Below are 26000 nucleotides of genomic sequence, written 5' to 3' on the forward strand. Positions count from 1 at the left end.
TCATGTATTTCTCCAGAAAATTGAACATTCATCAGCAGAAATATTTGACAGTTGAGAAGGGGACTTTGAGCTTGATGTTTGTATTACAGCATTTCAATGTTTATGTCCAGTAATGTATCTGAGACAATTATATACATTGATCATAACCCATTGAAATTTGAGGAGAAATTTAAGGACAAAGTTCCAGACTGTTTTGGTGGAGCTTGTTGCTGCAGCCATTCAATTTGAAAATTGGCAGGTCGAGAAAACGTGACTGCCGACGCATTGTCGAGACTTGGATAAGAAACAGAGGCTTTGGTGGCAGGAGTAAGATAGACTTTAATAGAATTTAGTTTGCATGTTTATAGTCAATGTAATTATATGTGTTGTAGTGCACTAACAGTGTAAGATTAGGGGGTTTCCAATGAAGCCATCTTTGGTGACTTGTTTTAAGGGGGTAGGTGTTACGATGCTGCTCCTTTCATGAAGTGATTCTGTCTTTGGTTTTTTTTCTTGAGAGTGGTCATAAATGCAGAGGTTCTGGGGTGTCTGGTTTGTATGGGTATCAGGGCCAATTTGATTATAGCTAACAGCATTTGTACATTGAAAGGCGAGTGGCCAGTTCTCCCAGCTCAGCTTTTCTCTGGTCTGTTTTGGTTTTAGCATTCTGGCTGTTCAGAGTGCTGATCCTCTCTCTCTGACATGTAACCTGTGTTTGATTTTACCAATGGGAGATGCGTCCTGACAGTTAACCAATGCATGTTTACTTTTTGATGAATTCAAATAGCAGCAAAACTCGACAAACGATTCATTCTTTACATCACAGTGCATAATGCATTATTTCGCATCACAATGTTTAAGACTAACCTGTGTCAATGAAGATGGCATCCACATAAATTGTTGTAAACAAGGAACCCAACATAAAACCAAACGCAGGGCCAAACAACATGGTAGTGAACAAGACACCTGTTCAAGGGTAAAAGAAAATAGAAGTTATTACTGATCAAAACAACAATTACTTTTAGAGCCAGTACAGTTTTAGAGAGAGTTCTCAGTATGATATTACAACACATTTTCAAAAACAACTCTTCCAATTCCATAGGAGAAAGTGAGGACTGCAGATGCTGGAGACCAGAGTTGAAAAGTGTGGTGCTGGAAAAGCGCAGCAGGCCATGTAGCATCCGAGGAGCAGGAGAATCGACATTTCGGGTATAAGCCCTTCTTCAGGAATGAGGCTGGTGTGCCAAGCGGGCTGAGATAAAAAGGTCGGGAAGAAGATTGCAGGTTAAGAGGGCGGTGCTGAATCCAGGGGTTGAGACTGAGACAAGGTGAGGGGAAGGGAAATGAGGAAACTGGGAAATCTACATTCATCCCGTGTGGTTGGAGGGTTCCTCTTAACCTGCAATCACCCCCAATCTGTGGGCAGATACAGAACCCACAACCAGCCCATCATTTGTAAAGTAGATAATTCAAGATCAACAAAGTCAGTCAGCAGAAGTGGGCAGGCAATATTTAAAGGTCTATATGAACTGAGGTGGGATTGAGGGGACACATTTCATTCAGAGAATGCTTTGTATTCATCAAGGGCGACCCTTTCCAAGATGCCACCCCAATCCTTCCATGCTATCTGTCCAACAGAATCTGCCCACACTCCAATGAGTTCTGGAAATCTTACTGACTCTTAAAAACCCTGAGAGCTACCATCTTGGGGAACCATTCTCCTCTTCTAGCTTTTTTCTTTAGTCAGGGCAGTGTCCACTGTGGAGCTTGGGCATTGTCTGGACTGTTGAAGCTGCTGACAAATCAGATTGGCCAACAGCTCCAAGGGCAATGTAGCTTCCTGCAGTGTGTTACGAGAGCAGGGCGGGATTCAACAAATAGAGGGGAAGTCCCCCTTTAAATCTTGTGTCTTACATTTTAAAACATATTAATTGGCTTTAGGATGCACTGTGGTGAAAGGCACGATATAAATGCAAATCTCTGAAGAGTATGAAACAAGTGCCCCTTGACAACTTGTGTGGTGAAGCCAGATATGACTCTTGTACCCTCTAGGGCAACAGGCCAGAATTGATACTTGTTAGAGTATGGCCTAAAGATATTTAGGACAAAATCCTGAGACAACTACTTCCAGTAGTCTTTCTGTTTGTGCTCTTTAGAATGTCATAAAACATTTGCAGATGACAAAATTACCCGTGCGATTATTTGCAGTCAGAATGGATATCACTCAGTCTTTGGCCCATAGATAGATTGTCAGAAGCCACTTTGCAAAATCATTTCCAATTTAAGACCACCCCCAATACCCAAGCCTGGTTTACTGCAAGAAACAACAATGACACAGATGGGCGAGTGAGCCTGCAATAGCAATCCATTTTATTAAGCTCATTAACTCGATGTTTGACTTGGCGTGAAAAATTTGCTGATTGCACTGTGGCGGTTGCAAAACGTTGCATAAATTAATTGTTAATAAAATTAGCATTGCTTTGACAAAATCAACTTTCACTAAATGTTCATGATGTTTTACAAAAAGTGACATTTTTTGAAAAGCAGCAAACAGAGATGAAAAGGGGATAGGAAGAAATATAGGATCAATTATAGGCCTTTCAGCCACTTGACCCAGTTCGGCATTTAACTACATCGTGGTGAATCTGCATAAACTTCATTTACTCTCCTTGCTCCAACATCCTTTGGCACCCTTTAGCTAACAAAAATCGTTCAAAGTCAGTTATGTTTTCAAAGGCCGAGCATCAACTACTTTGTTTTCAGAGACAGTTCCAGATTTCCACTCTCCTTTGTGTGAAGCATCATCACTGTATTGACCCACTCTAATTTCAAGGTCATTTTTTCTATATTCTATGCTCTCCTACCAGAGGAAACTGTTTCCCTCTGCCCATCCTATCACATCCTATAGTTATTCCAATTTTTAGTGCTATCTGTAAACTTAGTAATACATCTTACTCATGCCGGCTACTTCTTTACTAAAATTAGTAAGAATAGTTCTTTCTTGACTAATAAGCATATAGGTGATAGGTAGGTGGGTTAAGGGCACAATTAAATCAGCTGTGATCTTATTGAATGGAGGCTTACATTTGTTTCTAACTTGTACATTCCTAAGTTTAACTTGAAGCATCTAATTTGTCTATCAGATTTGTTTTACTGAACTAAAGTTGAATCACCCTTCGTAGATATCAATTCATTTTTTGGCATATGTCAGTTAGGCGGGTTGGTATATAATTTATTCATTGTATAATATAAGCTATATGTGTGAAGCATGGGTCTAGTTGAAACCAATCTGTGAAAAACAAGTTGAGATGTTAACACCACTTGAAGTCTCAAAAGACATCTGTTACCATTTCTATGAATAGCTGCAGTACAGAAACTTAATTATTTTTCCTAGTTATTGTTGTTGCCTGAGCTGTTCCTTATTTTCAATTGGTTTTCATTACTTAAAGTCAGGATGTTTTCTAACACAATCAGAAAATTCATGTGGCAAAGTGGTTAACAGAAAATTATCAGAACATGACAACACTCATTACAAATGTTTACTATTTTTGTCAAAATCAAGATTTTACCATGTATCACTTCAGGAAAGATGTTTGCTGGAAATGTTATTATTAGCAAAGTAATCAGGTACTAATCCATTCCGATTGGTCGTAATATATATGTCGTATTGCTGTGCGATGTTGCTTCCTGGATTCTTAGCCAAGGTCAGGTGAATATCAAACTGACATTCCTAACTTACAGCTCAGTCAGAACATCAATGTCACCTACATTTGATAGAGCATAGAGCTGAACCAGTTCTCTGTTATCCAGCATTGTGCATGAAACAGCATCAAATATAGCTTTCCAAAAGTGGCCTTCTCTCAAATTGCATCAAATGACATTTTCACATCTCCATATTGTCTCTTAATGCTGATTATCCTAATGTGAATTTCCAGCTTTTATCTCAGATTTCTACCACTTGCTTTTCTTTCTTCACTTTCCATGAAACAAATTAAGACAAGTTTATACTATTGAAAATCTGATGTTGTATTAGTATGTCAACTTACAGATCTTTTAATCAATACAATACTTATTGTGAAGAAAAGCTAGTTGAATTGTTTAAGATTGTGGAAGATTTTGAGTGGTTAAGGAATTAAATATATTTTCTGCTTGTTCATAATGGATACAGACTGGGCATTAGAGAAAAAATATTTTTAACCAGAAGAGTATCAAGGTAGCGAAAGCAGTACATTGTAGATGCTGAAAATCCAAAGGAAAAACTGATAGTGTTGCAATATCTTCTCAAAATTTCAATAAATCTTCTCTTTTACTATGAGTAGCCATTGAGGCTGTCCCCATGGTGTAGAATTTCCCCAGAGGTGTTCCCACTATTCTGCTATTTCTTCACCAAACCATAGCAGAAAGAAAGAAGACATTTGTACGTAACAAGCACTTTTCATGACCACAGTGCTTTCCAAAGTTCTTCACAGTCCATGAAGTACCTTTGAAGTGTAGCCATTGATTTGAGATTAGGAAACACAGCAGTCAAGTTCCACACAGGGCGGTATCACAAATGGCAACAAAACATAAGATAATATGTCTTTAGCAATGTGGGCTGAGAGATAAGAATTGGCCAGATCACTGTGACAAATACCCCCTTTCTTCCTGCACTTTTTATAAGTGTGCCATTTTACCTTTTATGAGTTACAGTGAGCAATTGCAGCAATTAAGTTTATAAATATCAAAAAAGATGCAATGAATTTTTGGTTTAATGTTTTGAGCTGAAAACTTCACACGATGAATTATAGTCAAAGCCCCTGCCAGCCACACTGCTTCAAGCTGCACCCAACCCTTCATTGTCTGTCAAATGCTGATTTGGTTGCACGTCAGTACTCTAAAAGTTTGTTAGCCCGAACAACAACTTTTGTGTGAATTTTTTTCTTGGAAAGCATCTGATGTTTATTGAACTCTGAATTACATCTTTTTTCTTTCATACTTAAACTAAGAATTGAAAAACTTGCCTCCGGGAACATATAAAATATATTTATTCCACTGAAACTGAGCCATGTATGCGTAACATGTCATTAGTGAGCACTGTTGCTTTTCAACATGTGGTGGGACACACCAGACGTCCAAATTAATTACTTGAAAATCAAGTTTTAAACAAAAGTCTGTAATATAGATAACACACTCCATCACAGTTACATTATAAGAAATTAAACTAACAATGTAAATCATCCTTTCAGCAGCCTGCACATAAATTACAAATGTGAATTCTGTAATAATTTACACATTACATTTATCAGCATAAAGTGAACAATCAAAAGGAAGAATGCTTATGCTTGTGATTTCAGACACAATTGATAAAAATGGGAGCAGGGTGATTAAATAAAAACAGGCAGTTAAAAGTTTTAACCTGTTGGAGATGATGGATTAGGGGTTGAAACAGGATACACATGTGCAAACAACTTGTCCTAATTGATACTGATCTCATTTGTGACTCCAGGATGTCCTGAAGGTCTAACAAAAAGTTGCCTGCAGTACAATGATGCCCAAATGGAAATTAACTTAAATAAAGGCATTAATAATGTAAATCATATTATGTGGCATATGTGTCACATGGAGAATATATATGTGATACAAATATGCCAATTATTGAAGTACAGTTTGAATCTACACAACCAGAATGGAAAATTAACAGTTGAAGTTACATTAAGCTGCATTTGAAGAACTGGCCATCCTAGAAAGATTATTGATGGGTGCTAAATCACTTAAAGTTCAATACGGGGGTGTGCACCTGGTTCCTGCTATTTTAGTGTGACTTGATATGTCATGGTGCGCTGATGGTTGCGAAAGGCTAATATGATGTCTTGGGTTTTAAGTAACTTTTGTTGTCTTTGTGCTTTATTTCAAGAAAATGGCTTTACGGTTACAATAGAATCAATTTCATTAATAGCCTTTTGGAGTTCTATAAAGAGGATAAAACAACATAAACTGTAATTTTATCAACAACGCTGTATACAGTGCTTTCCTTTAGGTGACACCTATACACCGTATGTTTTATATTAAAGGTTATAAACTGCTTATTCATCAGAAGTGGGGATTCTAGCTAATATGTCACTACATAAGGATTTGCACTGTAGAAACAATGTTCTCCTGTTACACGATTGTGCTAGTTAATGTTTACCAAGAACAATAATCAAATTGTGTATTAGCTGTTACTTAAACAAACACCAAAGATATAAAGTTTATCAATACAGTTAATTTCTGAAAATAAAATTAAAATATCTGCTATATGACATTAAAGTAAACCTCACAATTACAATATTTCATTATGCTATAGGGTACATAGCTCCAGGTTAGAAAACTGTGTTCCATTATAAAGCAGTTCGTGTTCTCTGCTGTTCCTCTGGTCATTGGTGACCAAAATAATAGTTCATTGTAACCAGTAGCCCATTAGTATCTATCCAAGTTCTCAGTTGTAAGCATATATATCTATTAAGTCTTTGTTTCACATTGGTCTTGGCGGTGTGCAGGAATGTTTTATCCCATTGAGTCCAGGGATTCCCCAGCTTCAGTTTTATGGCTTTATATTGTTTAGGACTTGGTTGTCCTCATTGACTACAAGGTAATTCATTGGGGGTGTTAAACTGAGCCAATCAGAAAAGCCCTCGCTGACCAATATAACCAGGAGAACACACTTCACTCACACAACATGGGTGCTCGGGAAAAAAATAAGCACTACCGCAGTTAGGCGGTAGTGTGGGGGTTTAAAAAAAAGAAAAGAAAAAATATATATAACCAGGAGAAAAGCACTACTATTAGGCAGTAGTGTGGGAAAAGGAAAAAATATATAACCAGGAGATTATAATCTTCCTCAGTTGAGGACTGACTCCAAGCTGGCTGCTCATATCCAGTGTGTTACTGTAGCTGTTGGTTTCTAGTGTTTTTTTGGGGAAAAACCTGATTCCTGAACTATTCAGCCAAGTTTTAACTGGTATTCCTTTTTTTTTATTGAGAAATGATTTCTAAATTGCCTGATCCACACAGTCAATGTGTTTTAGGTGTAATTCAGTTCTCATTAGGGTATTGTTGTTTCACTGGCTAGTTGCAGCCTCTGTGTTAATCTTTCTCTCCACTACTTTTGCGAAAGGGACTATGCTGATTTTGTGGCAGCACTTAGCCTTTGGACTCTAGTTTTCTTCGTTTTTTTTTGTATGTGTCTTCACTTTTTTGGTGTTGTTTGAACTGAGGCCTTGTGAGAAAATACATCTTTCCAGGTGAGCTGTTCCTGTGTGTAGACCTGATCCTTGGACTAGGCCTCTGTAAAGACTGATCACCTGTGTGCATGCTGGGAGGTGAGCACTTGCTGCATCTTGGAGTTTGGGAGTAGACCTTGCCTTTGGGAGTAGACCAAACCCCTGTGAGTTAACTGCACCTTCACAATGTAGTGTGTTCCTGTGAGTGGGTCTAGTTCTCTGTGGATGGGCCAGGAATCTATGGAAATGGAAGATCTGTGTGCTGTGGGGTGTGCATTTGCTGTGTTCAGGAGTGGACTCTGCCCTCAGTTGTGGACTCTGCAGTTTGGAGTGGACTCCATTTCTGACAATGCACTTTGTATACTGGAGTGGACTCTGATTCTGGGAATGGACTCTACATTTTGAAGAGAACTGTTTATGGTAATGGACTCTGTACCAGAAAGGAATCGGTTTGTTGGTAATTTTGTCTTGTTGCTTGTTGGGTTTATCACCTGCACTGTTTAGTGTCCCTGGGTCTGGCAGGCCTTACTGTGAGCTGGGAGGTTCATAGATTGTACTGAAAGCTGTCACCCTGAGAGCTGGAGGGTGGGAAGGCCATCCTGTCAACCTGAAGGTTGGTAGACTGTCTCAAAAGCTGGAGATTGGGTAGGCCACCCCAATGCCGGTTGCCCCGAGAGCTGGAAGGTGGGTAGACTGTTCTGAGCGCTGTTGTCCTGAAGAGGGGTGGTTGGCAGGTGTGTCAGAGCGGCCAAAAGCCAGAAGGTGAGTAGGGGCAGGCCAATATCCGGAAGGCTTGTGGGCTGCCGTATGTGCTGTTGGCCCAGCGAAGGGGACGGGCTGTGCTAGAGGAGGCTGGAAGGTGTCAGGGCAGTCTACAGGCCAGATGATGCGTCTGGGTGAGTGAGAGCCCAATGGTACGTTGGGGCAGACTGAGAGCCAGAAGGTGGGTAGGCTATCCTCAGCGCTGTCACGCCAGGTAGGTACCGGGGCTGGATGTCCTGGAGATAGCTGGAAGGTGCGAAGGGTGGTCAGGGAAGTCAAAAGGTGAGTAGGTTGTTCTGACTGCTGCCATCCTGGGGGGGGGGGGGGGCGGGGAGAGGGGGGGAAGCAGGGGACCCCTCCCCCGCCCCCCCCGCCACCCCCGACCCCGGGGGTGGGGGGGGGGCGGAGAGAGGGGGGGAAGCAGGACAGGCAGTCCTAGAGGTGGCCGGAAGGTGTGTCAGGCTGTACCAAGAACTAGAAGGGGCATGGGGCTGACCGAGAGTTGATACGGGTGTGGGGCGGGCTGCCTTAGAGTGGCCAGAAGGTGGGAGGGATGGGTATTGTATTGTATGCGCTGTTTTTTTTATGTAATTAGATTATTATGTACAAATGTCATTGTTACTGTTTTGCAATGATTGAACATGGGATTTGAGGTTTGTCCTCATTTCCCTGAAAACTGATTGAACGGTAAGGTTTGGGCCTGGTTTGTTGTTCCTCTCCCTTGTAAAATTGCTGTTTTTGTATACAGCTGAGGGTGTTAATTGTTTTGTAAACTGTATATTGTTTAATAAAATATATAACCCGGAGAAAAAACATTACTGTTTGGCAGTAGTGTGGGAAAAGGAAAAAATATATAACTAGGAGATTAGAATCTCCTCATCTGAGGACTGACTCTGAGCTGGCTGGCCACAGCCAGAAAAAACAAACCAAACAAAAAATAACCAGGAGAAATAAGAGCACTATGTGGGGGGGGGGGGGGGGAAATAAATATAAGCAGGAGACTTAGAAAAAAGGAAAAAAAACTGACAAATATGAGCATTACTGCTTGATGATGCTGCCTGACCTGCTGTGCTGTTCCAGCAATAAAGTTTCAACTTTGATCTCCAGCATCTGCAGACCTCACTTTCTCCACAAGTAAAGGGTGACCTGGTGATGACATACTGGGCTTTGTGCAGTTATTTTAGACTATTAATTCTGACCTTTCAAGGTGAAATGGCAAAAAATATTTCTTCTAATTCCAACATCCTTCTCTGTAAAATTATTTCTTCTTCTTTCCTACTCCTCCATCTTTTCAAACCACTACTTCCATCTTTAACTTCCCCTTTATTTGCAAAGTTCTTGAATATGATGTCATTTCCCAGTTCCTTATCAAATTTTGCATTGAAAATCCTTTGAATTCCACAAGTCAGGCTTTGCTTCTCCTACAGAACTGAATCAGCTCTAAATAAAGTCAAGTCTGTCTCTGTGTGACAATGGTGACTGAGATACTATAATTATAGCACATTATCTTTTATCCTATTTGACCTCACTGCATCCTTTGGTAGAATCTATTACACTATCCTCCTCCAAACCTTTCCCTCCATTGTCCATTTAATAGGGACTGTTACACTCTCATTTATCAACTCATTAATGCTAGTTATGACTTTCCTTCTTACCCTCCTGTTCTCACCTCAGATCTTCCCTACAATCAAGCATTAGCCCCTTCTCTTCCTCCATTTTGTCGAAACATTTCACCAACATGCGGCCAGCTTCAATTGATGATTTGATGAGTCCTAGATCTAGCACTCCATCACCTTTCTCAATCCAAATCAGCATCCCAACTTGGGCAAAACACTATTCTACAACTAATGATCAGGTGCGTTATTTTTGGCCCCGTCTGCAAACTCCATACCCTTACCACTGACTCCATCCCTGACATAACAATTGTATTGGACTAAGTGAGCCTACTTTCAATCTTGTTCTCATTCAACTATAAACCAAGTTTTTGGCTGTACATAATTGTCATCATTACCACTTCTTACTTTGACAACATTTCTCATCTCGGTCACTACAGTAGTATGGAGACAGTGAATTTGTCTCCATGTCTTGGCTATCTCCTATTTGAACTTTTCAATGCACTGTTTGTCACCTGCCACTGCTCAGAAATTAAATCATCCAAAAGTCCTTCTTATATTCTACCTGAAAATATTCTGATTGTGCATCATTTCTAAATGCATTAATCCACAATTTATTTACTGTACTCATTGCATATAAATCCTGCTGTAGCTTTATCTATCTATTAAAGGTGCCATATACCTGTAAATACATTTCCTTAAATTGTTACAATAATAGATTGCTCTCTATTCTTTCCTTGTGACCCCTAAAAAGAATGCATGTAGTTTGAAGGGTTTTTTTTATAACATGGATACTTATCTCAATTCTCTATTATAGAACAATGATGCATATTACATCAGAAATTATGGGGATGTTTACATTCAGAAGACACTGGAGGATTCTCCACATCCAGAATGCATTTGGTGAAATTTTTCAGCTCCTTTTCTTGTTAGTCTTTCTTTTCTGCTTAACACCAACTTTTTAAAATCCACATTGGAAATTTTGCATGATATATTACATCTTTAATATGCTAGTATAACTTTGAGACATGCTCATGATATTATATCCCTAACATGTTAGGCCACTGTTGGAATATTGCATGCAATTCTGTTCTCCTTCCTATCGGAAAGATGTTGTGAAACTTGAAAGGGTTCAGAAAAGATTTCCAAGGATGTTGCCAGGGTTGGAGGATTTGAGCTACAGGGAGAGCTAGGGCTGTTTTCCCTGGCGCGTCGGAGGCTGAGGGGTGACCTTATAGAGGTTTACAAAATTTTGAGGGGCTTGGATAGGGTAAATAGGCAAAGTCTTTTCCGGGGGGTCGGGGAGTCCAGAACTAGAGGGCAGAGGTTTAGGGTGAGAGGAGAAAGGTATAAAAGAGACCTATGGGGCAACTTTTTTACACAGGGTGGTAGGTGTATGGAATGAGCTGCCAGAGGAAGTGGTGGACGCTGGTATGATTGCAACATTTAAGAGGCATTTGGATGGTTATATGAATAGAAAGGGTTTGGAGGGATATGGGCTGGCAGGTGGGACTCGATTGGGTTGGGATATCTAGTCGGCATGGACAGGTTGGACCGAAGGGTCTGTTTCCATGCTGTACATCTCTATGACTCTATGATGTGAAATGTTAAAGGTCTCAGATTCTATCTTAACTTGGGAACTTGAAACATGACATACTGACAGAAACACACTACTCTTGTAACCAAATAGCTTAATGTTAGCCCAGAAACTGAAATGCCTGTAAATATATTGTATATTAGTGAGCTGTAACTAACACCTGCTGATGTTTAAATACCATGTTAACCACCTCTCAGCTTCTTATTTTAGAAGGGAACATTGCTGCATCAAATAAAGGTGTACTACAGGAGGCAGAATGCATGCCATTGTATATGGAGACTACTTTAGAAATGTAAACTTTTGGTGACTGATCAAGAAGAATGTGATCAAGCCATATTTTCCTCAGCTGGCCTGCCAATATCATTTGTTAAGAATCACACAAGAATACCCACTTTGGTGAGAGATTGAAATGTTATTATCATTGTTGGAAGAATACTTAACATGAACCTGCATTTTCAGCAATGCAAAAAATGACTTACTTAGTCGGTGCCCATTATGATGGCCATTGCATTCAAGATCCATACATTGTACATTATTCACATATCAGTTTGACAGTTGTACTGGTCACTTCAAAGCCAATATTTTACATGAATCATTTGACTAATATTGTTTTTATAACCTTGTTACAGCTACAAGTTTGGTGTGAAATTATTGATGAGTATATGAAAGAATGTGCTAGATAGTAATTCATTCCGATATTCAAGTTACAGCTAAATGTAGATTCCCATTTTAGCTTTTAGACTAAGTATTTTTGAAACCAAATCATGCAGGGATATTAATCAGCAGGTGCTGTGCTTTAGTCTGCTACGTTACCCAATGATGCATTCGAGAGGAAAATCAATTGAAGTCCCAGCCATGTTGATCAACTCTTCAATCCTGGCAGCATTTCCAACACTCTAACCAGTTATATGTGCATATTGTAATTCTTACTGTTCTGTTTAAACAAGTTATTTTATGGCAAAGTACAAGGGTCATGGTTTTCATAATGGCATTCATATCCTGAACATATCATTTTTAACTTGCCACATTAATTCATTGACCAAAATTATACATTTAAAATCTCAGTTTACCAGGACGACATGTGGCAGACAAGGCTTGATATCACTGAACACCCCCCAGGAATGAGCACAGAGAATTAAGTCAGTGTTAAAAGATAACATTTGACTGCAAAAGCCAGAGTTCATCTGCACAATGGAAGTAAACTTCAAGATTATAAATTTACTAGTCTTCAAGGCATTACTCAAATGAATTGAAAACAAACCATGTTATAACATGTACCCAGTAAACTCTGACAGAAAGGGTCCCATCTATTTACTCAAGAGCTAAAGATGCCAAGTTCAACAATTAAATATTTCTCCATCCCCCTTTAACATGCTGCCTCTTTTTCTCCCTCTCCCAACAGACTCCCAGTTTCCTTGAATGCCCATAAACACAGTTTTGACTCGATAGATTTTCTTTCTGAACCCACTAAACCTAACAGAGTAATTATTTACAACATTTTAACTGTTGCCCAACATTCTGCCTGAACAAAACACTATTGCTGCTGTTAGTCATTACTGTAAAATACTTAAGCCATTTCAGTCATTCACTTCCACCTACATCTGTTGTTTCATTAACCAGAAGTGGGAAACCTCCAGCACCAACTGTGTGCCCTTTGGAAGTGTTGTGGAGCTGGTAATAGCTTGGGAAGTCTCTGTTTTCAGGTTTGGAATTTATAGTCACTATATTTTAGGACATATATCTGGGAGAACAAGACTTCTACCTACCACAGAAGATCCACCCTACTCTTGAGATAACCATTGGTCTGTAATTTGTTTAATTTAATTTTTGATTTAATGTAAACACTGAAGATAGGATTCCCAGGAAGAAATTGGTGAAATTGGGGTGAAATGGTATCGCAGGAAAGCTTGCCACATTAGAGCGGTTTAGTCAAACTCTGCAAAAGTGACATTGCTCTGTGCAGCAATGTCATCAACTTTTCAGAAGGCTTTGCTCTGTAAGGTTCCCTTTTGTATCCAGTATTTAACTTTTTACCTTATCTGCCTATTCACCACTGACAGCCTGCACAACTGACATTGGCCACTGAAAAATTAGAAGAAGGCAGAGATGTGTTGAAATGTATCCTCACTAGATCTTCTGTGTCCTTCAATCCCACAAAAAAGGCCCAAACCCCATTTTTCTCTAGTGCACAAGCATAAGAATTGCATTTGGTGGGATTCCCATGCCACTACGGAACAGACTCCCACTGTATTCCTATCGGTGCTATTTTTACAGTCGTGGACTGGTTTTTCCAATTCTTTTAATACTTATATAAAAATAACGTACAAAGCAATGTAACACAAGTGCTTTCAGTATTTGCCTGTGAACATCCACTACAGATTCTTCCTTTTGTAAGTTCTCAAGTGAACTAAGTTTCTCCCTTGCTGATTGTTCTGAAATGGGAATAAAACTGAACCGCCTTAACTTCAGCTGTAAAAGTTCTAAGACAGAGTGACAGCGCTGAGAAACCATATGTGCTATTCTGGATCTTATCCTGAAGTGCTTTGAAACCCATAGTCTTGCTGCAGTAATAGATAAAGGGTTGGATTTTAGTGTCTCCCAAGTGAACATGATTTTGATCAGGGGCACACAACATATGTTGAAAGCTAGCCTATTTCCTTCCCATCTACCCCTAACTACACCCATAATTTGGGAGTTGGGTGAGGCATCCAGTAACCTGCCCACATGCAGGCCAATTGAAGTCCAAATTAATACCCATTTAAGGGTCTCAAACCAACTTCATTGTCACTTTAAGATGTGCAGTGGAAGGTATGAAAGAGGGAGAAAGCCTTCTTTCTAAAACAACTTTGATGAAAGGCACAAGGTGGAGGGGGCACATGCTTCTTGAATGCTTCAATCCATTCCTCAAGGATAACTGGAGATGGGCAGAAAATGCTATTCCAGCCAGCAAAGCCCATATTTCATGAATGTAATTTAAAAATATTTATTACATATTAATAAATAAAATATTGAATAAATATATGGTTCCTGTAGGTTTACATCTCGATAGGTTTATTAAACTCTATTAAAATTAAAGTCTGTTTGCATCACACCTTACCCCAGGATTGAGCGATCATGGATGTAAGATTGCTCGCTGAGCTGAAAGGTTAATTTCTCGACGTTTCGTTACCTTACTAGGTAACATCTTCAGTGGACCTCATGTGAAGCAATGCTGAAAATTCCTGCTTTCTATTTATATGTTTGGATTCCTTTGGGTTGGTGATGTCATTTCCTGTGGTGAAGTAACTTCCTGTTCCTTTTCTCAGGGGGTGGTAGATGGGGTCTAACTCGATTGTATTTTTGATAGAGTTCCGGTTGCAATGCCATGCTTCTAGGAATTCTCATGTATGTCTTTGTTTGGCTTGTCAAAGGATGGATGTATTGCCCCAGGCAAAATGGTATCCTTCCTCATGCATATGTGAAGATACTAGTGAGAGAGGGTAATGTCATTTTGTGGCTAGTTGGTGTTCATGTATTCTGGTGACTAGTTTTCTGCCTGTTTGTCCAATGTAGTGTTTGTTAAAGTCCTTGCACGGTATTTTGTAAATGACGTTAGTTTTGCTCATTATCTGTATAGGGTCTTTCAAATTCATTAGCTGCTGTTTTAGTGTGTTGGTGGGTTTATGGGCTACCATGATGCCATTTCCACCACAGGAAATGACATCACCAACCCAAAGAAACCCAAATATATAAATAGAAAGCAGGAATTTTCAGCATTGCTTCGCATGAGGTCCACTGAAGATGTTACCTAGTAAGGTAACGAAACGTCTGAAAATGAACCTTTCAGCTCAATGAGCAAACCTATATCTAAAACGTCAACCCGAGCTACAAATCTTCTCAAAACTCACATTGAGAGAACAGTTAGCTAACCACATCTTTACTTATTGTTGCATTGTGCTTGAACCAGCTGCTAAAAAGTATGGAACAAAATAAAGCAGATCAGTTGCAGAATTACTACTTCTCTAATCTTGCCTCTTCTTCTGGGCAGAAATGACTCAGGTCTGGTGAACACCTCTAACGGCCAGGCTTTGAACACTAATCCAACATCCGGCGAACACAAGCATACTTTCAATTCATTTTTATTTATAATTATAATTTTAGTTGTGCGGAAGTTAAATATTGCTGAAAAATTGCTTGTGCAAGACAAAAATGTAGTCAAATTTTGTCTTTTTTAGCATGACTCAAGTTTTAATTATATGATAACGCAGACTGAAACTTGACAGTCAATGTTTCAACTCTAATTGGATTAAGAAGGTCGATAGAGGAAGTGAAATTAAAACTGAACTGTATAGGTTAACTAAAAGATGTGAGATATGGGAATGTTGAAACTCAACAGCAGTCATTTCACTGCACTTCAAATTCAGATCAAGATGAGTTAAATTTTCTGCAGGAATGCTAGAAAGTAAATGTCAAAGAAATACTTCTGAAACAAACTTAAACTGAATTGGAAAACTAATTCATAGTCCTGGGTTTCAAACATAGTTTCTTTTAAAAGTGTCAAACTAGTAACAAATGGCAAAAAGACATTTTCCAACTAATCTACCAACTTGTTTATTCTCCTAAAACAAAATGTTATTGTGTGGGGGAAGGTAGAGGGAGAGGGCAAGGGCATTGGATCAGGTGGGAAGGACCCAGCCATATTCTCATTATTAATCCAATCTAATCTATTATAATAAGACCATGCTTCCCCATAATTCATTTACACTTAAGAGACTTCATCCACCACTACTGGTATTAATCCACAAATGGTCAGAAGGCATTATGCAAGGAGTTCAACAATCAAACAGAAGCACAGTTGTTTTTGTGCTCCTGGGGGTGGGTGGGGGGGTCACTCAGTGTCTGATTTGGGAACTGGCATTGGGAAAGAGGGAGTCTACTTACAGCTACCCCACCTTGCTTTTACTGCCAACTCTCCTGCGCACACACACACACTCTCTCATCTCCATGATTTCCATCCCCAAAATTCTCACTTGCCATTGCTCATCTCTGAGCTGGGATCGAGAGACAATCGTAACCTTTGGGTGATGGCCCTACTGACAGTGGCCTCCTTCTCCCTGTTGATGCTGCCTTTGAACATAATTGCAGAAATCAATTTGCAGACAGCTAAAGCATGTGATAATAATCAATACTTTGCTTGGAAATGATCGTCAAGAAATGAACATGGAGCATAATAAATGTTCTAACATAATAGCATCTTTTACAACCTCCTGAGAGGGCTGATGGGGCAGTGATTTTGTTCTTATTAGCCCACAATTTTACCTTACATTTTTTCAGAAATGGGATTTAAACCCACAACTTTGTAACTCAAATGTGGGAACACTGTCCACTTAGTCATTGTCATATTATTGTGCCACTGCTTAGGGCCTAAATTCAATAGTCGAGAGAGTGGTGCTGGAAAAGCACAGCAGGTCAGGCAGCATTTGAGAAGCAGGAGAATTGATGTTTCAGGCCAGAGCCCTTCATCAGGAATGAGGCCCAAAACGTTGATTAGGCCTTATTTCTGATGAAGGGCTCCAGCCTGAAATGTTGATTTTCCTGCTCCTCAGATGTTCCCTGACCTGCTGTGCTTTTCCAGCAACACACTCTCTCCAGCATCTGCAGACCTCACTTTCGCCTAAATTCAATAGCCCTGAAAATGTGTGATCAAACCATGCCAATTTATCTGAGATGTGGAGGTGCCGGTGTTGGACTGGGTGGACAAGGTCAAAAATAACATGACACCAGGTTTTAGTCCAATACATTTATTTGAAAACACAAGCCTTCAGAGCCTCATCCCTTTTTCAGATATCTATACTTTCTCACTGGCACCTGAAGAAGGAGTGAGGCTCTGAACATTTGTGCTTTCAAACAAACCTGTTGGACTATAACCTGGTGTCGTGTGTTGTACCTGATATAATTAACACACCAGCTTCAGACTACCTGTTAGTTAACATAATTGCAGCCTATCACCAGTCACTATTCAATGACTGCACACCATCGCAGGGAGTTGAACATTTGGAGAGACCAAAACCAACTAAAGAACATGCGCAACAAAAAGCCATATGCATCAGTTAGAAGAAAAATACACTGATTGCAGCAAATGCCAACAGTCATTGTACAAATGGAATCAAATTAGTGTTACCTACTGATTGATGTTAGAAACTGCCCAATTTGCAACATATCTGACAGACATGCACTGCATACATGATAATGCCCTCATCACATGAATCTGTCAGACATCAGTTTGGAATACATAGGTTAACTGTGTTGCACACAAAGAGGTGCTACCATCTGAATTTTGTTTTTTTCCCCTCAGGCTGCCCCAACAATGCAGTTTCAGAGCTAGACCCAATGACTGTTTTCTTTCCCTGAATCCAATGAAATAATGCAGAAGAAATCAGAAAGCCTCATCTCACCTGATTGGTGTCATGTGATAGGCCTATGTGGTGCACATACAGACATAGCTCTATACTTTCCATCGGGCAGCAGTAACACATATTTATATATCATGAAATGTCACAAGGTGTGAGAGAAACAGGATCACAATTAAACAAAGCATTATCATCAAGCCACATAAGATGATGTTAGTTCAGCATGATCAGAGAGTTAGGTTTTAAGAAGAGAATTTAAGAAGGAAATAAAGATAGAGAGACGGTGGTTACAAGGAAGGAATTCCAGGACTTCGTGCTGAGGCAACTGAAAGCATTACCAGCAAAAATGGAGCAAGAGGTCAAGTTTAGTGAAGCGCAGATATCTCTGAGGTTATCGAGCTGGAGCAGATTTCAGTGATAGTGATGATAAGGGAATGGAAGGATTTGAAAATAAGGATAAGAATTTTAAAATGAAGCTGTTGGTTGACCAAGAGTCAAGTCAGATCAGTGAAAGCAGGATTGATAGTGGAATGGGACTTGTTGTGGTTAACACATGGGCAGCAGAGTTTTGGATGAATAATATGGGACACCAATCAGGACTGCATTAAAATCTTCAAATCTGGAATGGATGAAGATTTCATCATCAGGTGAGCTTAAAAAAAGTCCAAAGTTGAGCAATATTACAGAGATGAAAATAGGCAGTGTCAGCAATAGCATGAATTTGAGGACAGAAGCTTACTTTAGGGTAAAATGTATTGACTTAATTTCAGAGAATGCCAACTGGATGGATAGAGTCAGTTTTAGAGAAAAGAGTTTGGAATGAGATTGAGAGAAGCCTTGTAAATTCTAGGGCAATATATAAGGTATGGAAATCCATCTTGTTTTGTTTTTCTCTGAACAATGCAAGCAAAAGTGAGCATTTAACGAATTAAGAAGGCAGATAATTTCTGGGTCAGTGTTGACTATAACAATTGACTTTATACTGAAGGACAGAAACTACAGATCAACCGTCTGCAACAGGGCACAGCTCCATCTCAAAATGGCTGTGTTCAATTTGAGTTCCACACTATCACTAGTCTGGCACAGTGAGAGTGTCTACATCTCTGGACTGGGAGGCCTGGGCTCAAGTCACACAGACAGTCTCTTGAGGGTAGAATCAAACCTAGGTCCATGGCATTTTGAGACAGCAGTACTAACCACTGAGCCACTTTACCACCTATTGGAATTTGTGGCTTTCTGGCAATAATATCCTTCATGAGATGAGGAGACTGTATCCACAGATATGGATTGACCAAGCTCCTATACAAATAAAGCAAGGTATCATTACTCCTGCACCCAAATCCCCTTGCTAATAGCTTGCTGCTCATGTACATTAGCCTTCAACAGCTTATCAATAGGATACCTAGGTCCATTTAGGCATTTTTATTCACTCATAACACATTCACTGGCTGGGCCAGCAATTACAGGTATCCACTGCTTTTCGAACATTTGCTTTACACAATTTCACTTTTACGAAAGAGCTACATTAGTACATGTTTTCGCAAATCTAAAGAGGATTTTTGCTTTTACGAAAAACGGCGATACTTTTTCCCATATAAATCATGCACCTTCCCTTCATGTCATATTTGGCTTGCAGCAGTATTCCTGGGGATGCTCTGCTTTCGGATGGGGGCGTGCTACCTGGGGACTCCTCATAGCTAGTTGCTCTTAGCTAGTGACAGTGAGTTGCCTTCTTGAACTACTGCAGTCTATGTGCTGTAGGTAGACCCACAATCTACACTTTTTTACCTCTTATAAATTAAAAGATACTCTTCCTCTTGTTCCTCCTCCCAAACTAGGAGGTGGAATAGAAAGTGAGTATTGCTCTCCTCTCACACAATAGAAATGTTGTTCACCCTTTACTTATCAGAACAATTTAAAATAAATGCTAAGTACAAGACAAAAAATGTAAACAAAATCTGTGTTTACTACAACACAACATAGCTTCTATAAAATATGCCATTGTATTTTGCAGCTGTAATGACTGCATCCTTCAGTTTACAGCAAATGGAGTTTGCTCATTTTAGAAATCAGTTTATCATTAATATATACATTTAACCAACAGTGATTGACTGTCATCGTATGAGACTGTGAATGTCAATTGCTCCTTTTGAGCAATTGATGAGACCTTTCTGATGAGAAAGTAGACCTAGGCTCATCAAGAAGTTAATCTTCCACATCCTGATGCACAATTTTATTGACAAAGGAAACGTACTTTTGGACTAATATTTTCTGAGTTCTCACTCATTTATATATGAGACCCTACACTGAAAGTGCCTATTAAATACACATTTCTCAGAAGCCACAAATATGATGACAAATCATTAAGTTTGGTGTCATACATAGTGCAGTCATTCATGGATATGTCTGGCTGATAAATCACATCTCCAAAGCAAGATATAGTGAGCATCGAACACAGATTGCAGCAATGTGTGGTATTTTAAGCTACTTTCCTCAAAGTGTCTAAATTGCATTTACAAATAACATGTTGTGAAGCATAAATAATTTTTCCAGCTTGTTCATGAATTGCACAAATAAATTCAGGAAGCTGTGATTTCTTTTTTTCAGACTTTATCTTGGATAGACAAAATCTACACTATTACAAAGTCAGATATCATACAACACCAGGTTATAGTCCAACAGTTTTATTTGAAATCACAAGCTTTCAGAGCACTGCTCCTTCATCAGTTTCAAAGTGTCCTGAAACTGGCACAAAAAAAAGTAATGGGCTATAGCTTTTTTTCAATTTACATTCATAAATATTTGCTTGTGATTAAATTAAAAAAAGAAGCTACCAACCAGGATGGGAGAATGAAGCTTGTGATAAGAGGCTGTGAACCTCCCAGTACCTATACAGCAACACAGTGAAACATTCTGAATCAGCACAAAGCTGCACTCGATTTATCTTTGGCTTTCTGCAAATTCACAGTTGCAGTTCAATTTAACCCTCAAGTTTTAGATTTTTAGTGAACAACATCAAACAAAATAGTTAACTTGAGATTGCCAGTTCTAGTTGAATATATTCCTGGAGGTTTCAGCATGTCCCATTACCTTCTCCTACTCTGGCTGCACACTCCCACCACTGGTTGTACAACATGTCCATGCTCCCAGCACATCCCCTGCCAGCTGCAAAGTGAAAAGACTATTTATTACCCAATTGAATGAACTTTGGCCATTGGCCAAGCAGTCTTTTTTTTCCTGATTATCATTATTTATGTAAGAAGTAAAATGTAGAAAGAACACATCTTATTTAGTGACCTCATGAATTTTCACCTGGTGTTACTTACAGCAGCATTTGGAGATGAATTTTTAATTCCTACAGACTCCAGGTCAATCCTGGACAACTTCAATTAACCTCCAAAAGCAAAGCACTTAAAGCATTTTTCATAATTTGATCCAGTTAGTAAAACACTGTAGATCAACAAATTTGTTTACTCCTACATCATCTGTGGATAGGGTTTGAAGGAAAGCAGATTCCATTCCACCTCAGATGCCTTGCTCCATACTCGAGTTGACAATTATTGTAGTCAAGAATTATGCAATACCAGTTCTCTTCATACACACAGGAAAGATGTTATGAAATGCCCATGTTGAACTGTGGTATACAAAGTTAAAAATCACACAATAGCAGGTTATAGTCCAACAGGTTTATTTGTAAGCACTAGCTTTCGGTTGTGTCCACAACCACCTGATGAAGAAACAGTGCTCCGAAAGCTAGTGCTTACAAATAAACCTGTTGGACTATAACCTGCTATTGTGTGATTTTTAAGAAAGATGTTTACTTTATATTTCAAGTACAATATATAGTCTCTGAGCAATAGTAATCTTTTCAGGCAAATATTTGGATAGTCAGGTCGTCTTATTAATGCTCGCAATTCATTTGTGTACATAAGTAAAGTGTGCAGAAATAATCTGATAACTACCAGTACACCTGAAAACTCAATATGATATTTACAAGTCAGCATGTTTTTATCGAGAAATAATGCAAGGAGATGAATGTGAGTAGTACGTCACATTTTGGGAAACTTTAGATTTTAAAGTATAAGAATGAGATTATCAATTGTACACAAAGAGATTAATTTTATAAATCTGCTTCGACGGGCAACGATCCCTACCAACAATATACTCATCGGTTCAAAATATACCAGCCTTTCAGAGATGTGTTGGGAGACCTGTAAAATGATGAGGGAAGGCAGGAAGTTGCATGCTTATCCCTTTCCCACATATCTTGACAATGGCAGGGAAGGTGGCAGACAACTGAACCACATAAGTACCCAGCAAAGGAGTGTCCACTTGCCACCGCTAAAGTTTTCCCAATTGTGAGGTGTCCCTACGCCCTATGGAGAGACCATCCACTGAACTGTGATGTTCTCCCAGAAGGCGCATGGAGAAGCTTCAGGCACTCTTTGACTCACAGAGGTCATGATGATCCATTTAGATGGAAAAGAGAAAGGAGGCTTGAATGGAGCCAAAATGCCAACATCAACTAGTTGGGCTGAATATTGTTTGTGCACCATATATCCTTTGTAATCCCACAATTATTTAAAATGATTGACCTTGAAATTTCTGATCCAGGAATGGCCCCACTCATCTACTAAACCATTTGCAACAGGAGTTAGGGAGACTTCAAGTGAACTTTCAGGGCGGCTGGCGTTTCCTGCACCACAGTTTTTCAGCTGAGTGCAATTAGAATAAATTGGAAAATACAGCGTGGAAGGAGGCCATCTGCCCCATCCTGCCTGTGCCAGCTCTCTGTAGGAACTAAAAGGTCTTAGCCCACTTCGTAGACTCTTCCTCCAGACTCTCATTCTCAATTATTCCTATTATTCTGCAGATGTTGGCTGAGATTAGTTCCAGTCTTTTACTGTTTTATTTTCAGATTTCCAGCACCTGTCACATTTTACTTTTATATTGCTCAAATATAAGTAAAGGCCTTCTCTAAATTTGGAGTTTATTACTTGCATAATTGTTTTTGCCTAAATTCTATGCGGCATCATGCCACCACGTCTCATTAATGGATAAAAAGGTCATGAGCTTTGAAGCAGCAACACCAAAATAATGAAAGACTCTCAGACTTTCAACTCATAGGCTTCTTACAGGCATTAAGCAAAAACATTTACTGTGTAATCTCAATTAATCTCAACCATTGTTAGGCTACTCTTAAAAGCTTTCACTGATAATCTGCTTTGGTATGAAGTGTGATTTCATATGCCAGTCTGCTTCAAGATAAAGTGTGATTAAATAAAGGATTATGAGTAATAAATTTTGCAGTTTAGTTTGAATCATGAAAATGCTTTATTTCTGTAAAAAGGCGTAAAATAGAATTTTCCATCATTGGGAAATTCCAATTGCAAATGCCAAACAGCTGTACATAATCAGAATTTAAAAGGAGTTTCAACTGTTAGACAATATTGTGACTTGAGAACGAAATCATTATAGTTGGATACTTGCAAAGCAAGGCTGGTGTATTTTCCAAACCAGGTATTCCACCCACACAAACATAGCAAGGCCTATCCCAAATCACCATAGGATAATTTCACACATTTACATTGGTACTAAGGTAAGACTTTCCTAAAGCTGAATCTCATTTGCAATGCAAAAGATATGGAATTATACAACTTGAATGACATAATGCCATGACTGAAGGAGGTTAGCAGCAATGCTATACAAAGTCAGTGGATTTGACTCCTTCTAAACTTTTGAGTTTTGCATCATCTTTTCAAAACAACACTACTGCATCTGCAATTCCAAACACCATTTACAATAATGTAGAAACAGGACGTCACAGTGTTCTGCAAATGTTTATTCCAGGGTATTTACAGTAACATTCAAAAAAATACTGCTGGCCACAAATGTATTTGTATTACCAATGCAAAGCTCAGTACAGATTCAAAACTCACTCAGAGGCAATGCTGATTTCTAGCAAACACCCTGAGGCCCAAATTGCTCATCATTCTTGCAGGCACACATCTATAAAATCCAACTACTTTCAGGTAGAAGTTACAACTATGATCTGACATTCTGCATTGAGCATTCACATTCATATAAAGCCATCATCAAAACAACAATACTTCACCTTCATAACATCGCCCAACTTCATTTCTGTTTTGGAAGCTGCTGAGATCATTGTTTCCTCAAAGGAATGCAGACAGCGCCAAACTTCTGATGCCGCAAGCTGCCTGGCTATACAGGGGTTGGGGGAAGAAGATTACAGAGGCAATGGTGTTGGGGTTTCATTAGTTTGGGGATGGATAGGTGCTTCTCCAGCCATAGACAGGCCTTGATGGGCCTGCCTCTCTGGTTCCATGGTCAAGGACGTCACTGAGTGGCATCTCTGAATCTCTGGAACCCCTTGCCGCAGAGGACAGTGTTGGTCACGCCATTGAGTATATTTAAGACAGAGACAGATAAGTTCTTGATTAGTAAAGGAATCAAAGGTTATGGGAGAAGGCAAGAAAATAGAGTTGAGAAATTTATCAACGATGATTGAATGGTGGAGCTGACTCAATGGGCTGAATGGCCTAATTGTGCTGCTACACCTCACGGTCTTATGGCTGTAGGGCATCCTAAAGAGGGAAGATGACAAGGCAGAGGTCATGATACACATTGGTATTAACTGTATAGATGGAATGAGGGATGAGGTCTTGCTTCAAGATCTTAGGGAGCTAGACAGTAGACTAAAGAGCGGGAGCTCAAAAGTTGTAATCTCTGGATCACTCCTGGAGAGTAGGTCAGATGAATCTGTGGCTCAAGTATTGGTGCAGGAGGGGGATTTATGGATTCTTGGGTCATAAGACAGTAAGGGAGGCTGGATGGACTCTATTTTAATGCTAGGATTATTGTAGCTAAAACAGATGTGTTAAGAGCATGTGGAATTGCATTATTGTTGCCATCACAAACACATCTTTGAGGGACAGTAGGACTGGCAACTTGACATTCTGGAATATAGGATTTTCAGGAGGGACTGGGCAGAGTGTAAAATGGGAGATGGTGTTGTATTATTAATTGAGGAGTCAGAAGCGAAAATATCATTGAAGGGTCTTCAAATAAGGTTTTGAAAGTATATCTTCGGAATAAAAAATGGATAGTCACAGAGATGGAGAGTTTTACAGACCCCCAGACTGTCAGTGGGAAATTGAGGACAAGATATATAGACAATTCACTGAGGTGTGTAAAAACAAAAATAGGTTAGCTATATTAGATGATTTCAACTTTCCCAACAGTAATTGGGGTAATCTTAGTGTAAAGGGTTCAATGGAGAGATTTCTTGAAATGTATTCAGAAGAGCTTTTTATATTCACATGCAGAAGTTCCAATAAGGGATGGTGAGCATTGGGTCTAATTCTGGCGATCAAAGTTGGACACATGTTTGAGGTGACTGTGGGAGAGCATTTTAGTTTTTTGCTTAATTCAGTCATGAGGCGTGGGCATCACTGACTGACCAGCATTTATTGCCCATTCCTAGTTGTTGTTGACAAGGTGGTGGTGAGATGCCTTCTCAAACTGCTGCAGTCCACCTGCTGAGGGGTAACCAACAAAGGCATTAAGGAGGGAAATCCAGGAATTTGATCCAACGACAATGAAGAAATGGTAACATACAGTCAGTTCTGATATAACACGATCATTCTGTGCTCATGCGATCTCGAGTTATAAGAAAATTGCACAATAGCCTCACCATTTAAACTAATGGGACCGGGATCACATTATAGCCAATACAGGTAAGGAACGTTTGCAGTCTACAAATAATGGTTTAAATTCTTCAATCACATTTAAGCCAATTCATGTTGAAGAAACACACATCGCAGCTTTTGGATTAATGGTGCTGGAAGAGCACAGCAGTTCAGGCAGCATTTGAGGAGCAGCAAAATTGACCCCCTACAACCCACCCTCCCATCCTGGCACCTTCCCCTGCCATCGCAGGAACTGCAAAACCTGCGCCCACACCTCCTCCCTCACCTCCATCCAAGGCCCTAAAGGAGCCTTCCACATCCATCAATGTTTTACTTGCACATCCACTAATATCATTTATTGTATCCGTTGCTCCCGATGTGGTCTCCTCTACATTGGGGAGACTGGACGCCTCCTAGCAGAGCGCTTTAGGGAACATCTCTGGGACACCCGCACGAATCAACCACACCGCCCTGTGGCCCAACATTTCAACTCCCCCTACCACTCTGCCAAGGACATGGAAGGCCTGGGCCTCCTTCACCGCCGCTCCCTCACCAACAGACGCCTGGAGGAAGAACGCCTCATCTTCCGCCTCGGAACTTCCACCGTGGAACAGTTCAACCCAAGGGCATCAATGTGGACTTCAACGGTTTCCTAATTTCCCCTTCCCCCACCTCACCCCAGTTCCAAACTTCCAGCTCAGCACTGTCCCCAT

General features: G+C 39.7%; 1 protein-coding gene across 1 annotated transcript in view; it reads right to left on the bottom strand.

Moving 5' to 3' along the window:
• The window catches only part of LOC122559852 (solute carrier organic anion transporter family member 3A1-like), a 290872-nt gene that overhangs the window by 95116 nt on the left and 169756 nt on the right, over positions 1 to 26000 (bottom strand). Inside the window, exon 2 of the mRNA XM_043709972.1 lies at positions 847 to 945. Within this exon, the coding sequence (XP_043565907.1) occupies positions 847 to 945 (99 nt within the window). The remainder of the gene's footprint in view (positions 1 to 846; positions 946 to 26000) is intronic.

The sequence above is a fragment of the Chiloscyllium plagiosum genome, chromosome 2, assembly GCF_004010195.1.
Source record: "Chiloscyllium plagiosum isolate BGI_BamShark_2017 chromosome 2, ASM401019v2, whole genome shotgun sequence".
Lineage (NCBI taxonomy): Eukaryota > Metazoa > Chordata > Chondrichthyes > Orectolobiformes > Hemiscylliidae > Chiloscyllium > Chiloscyllium plagiosum.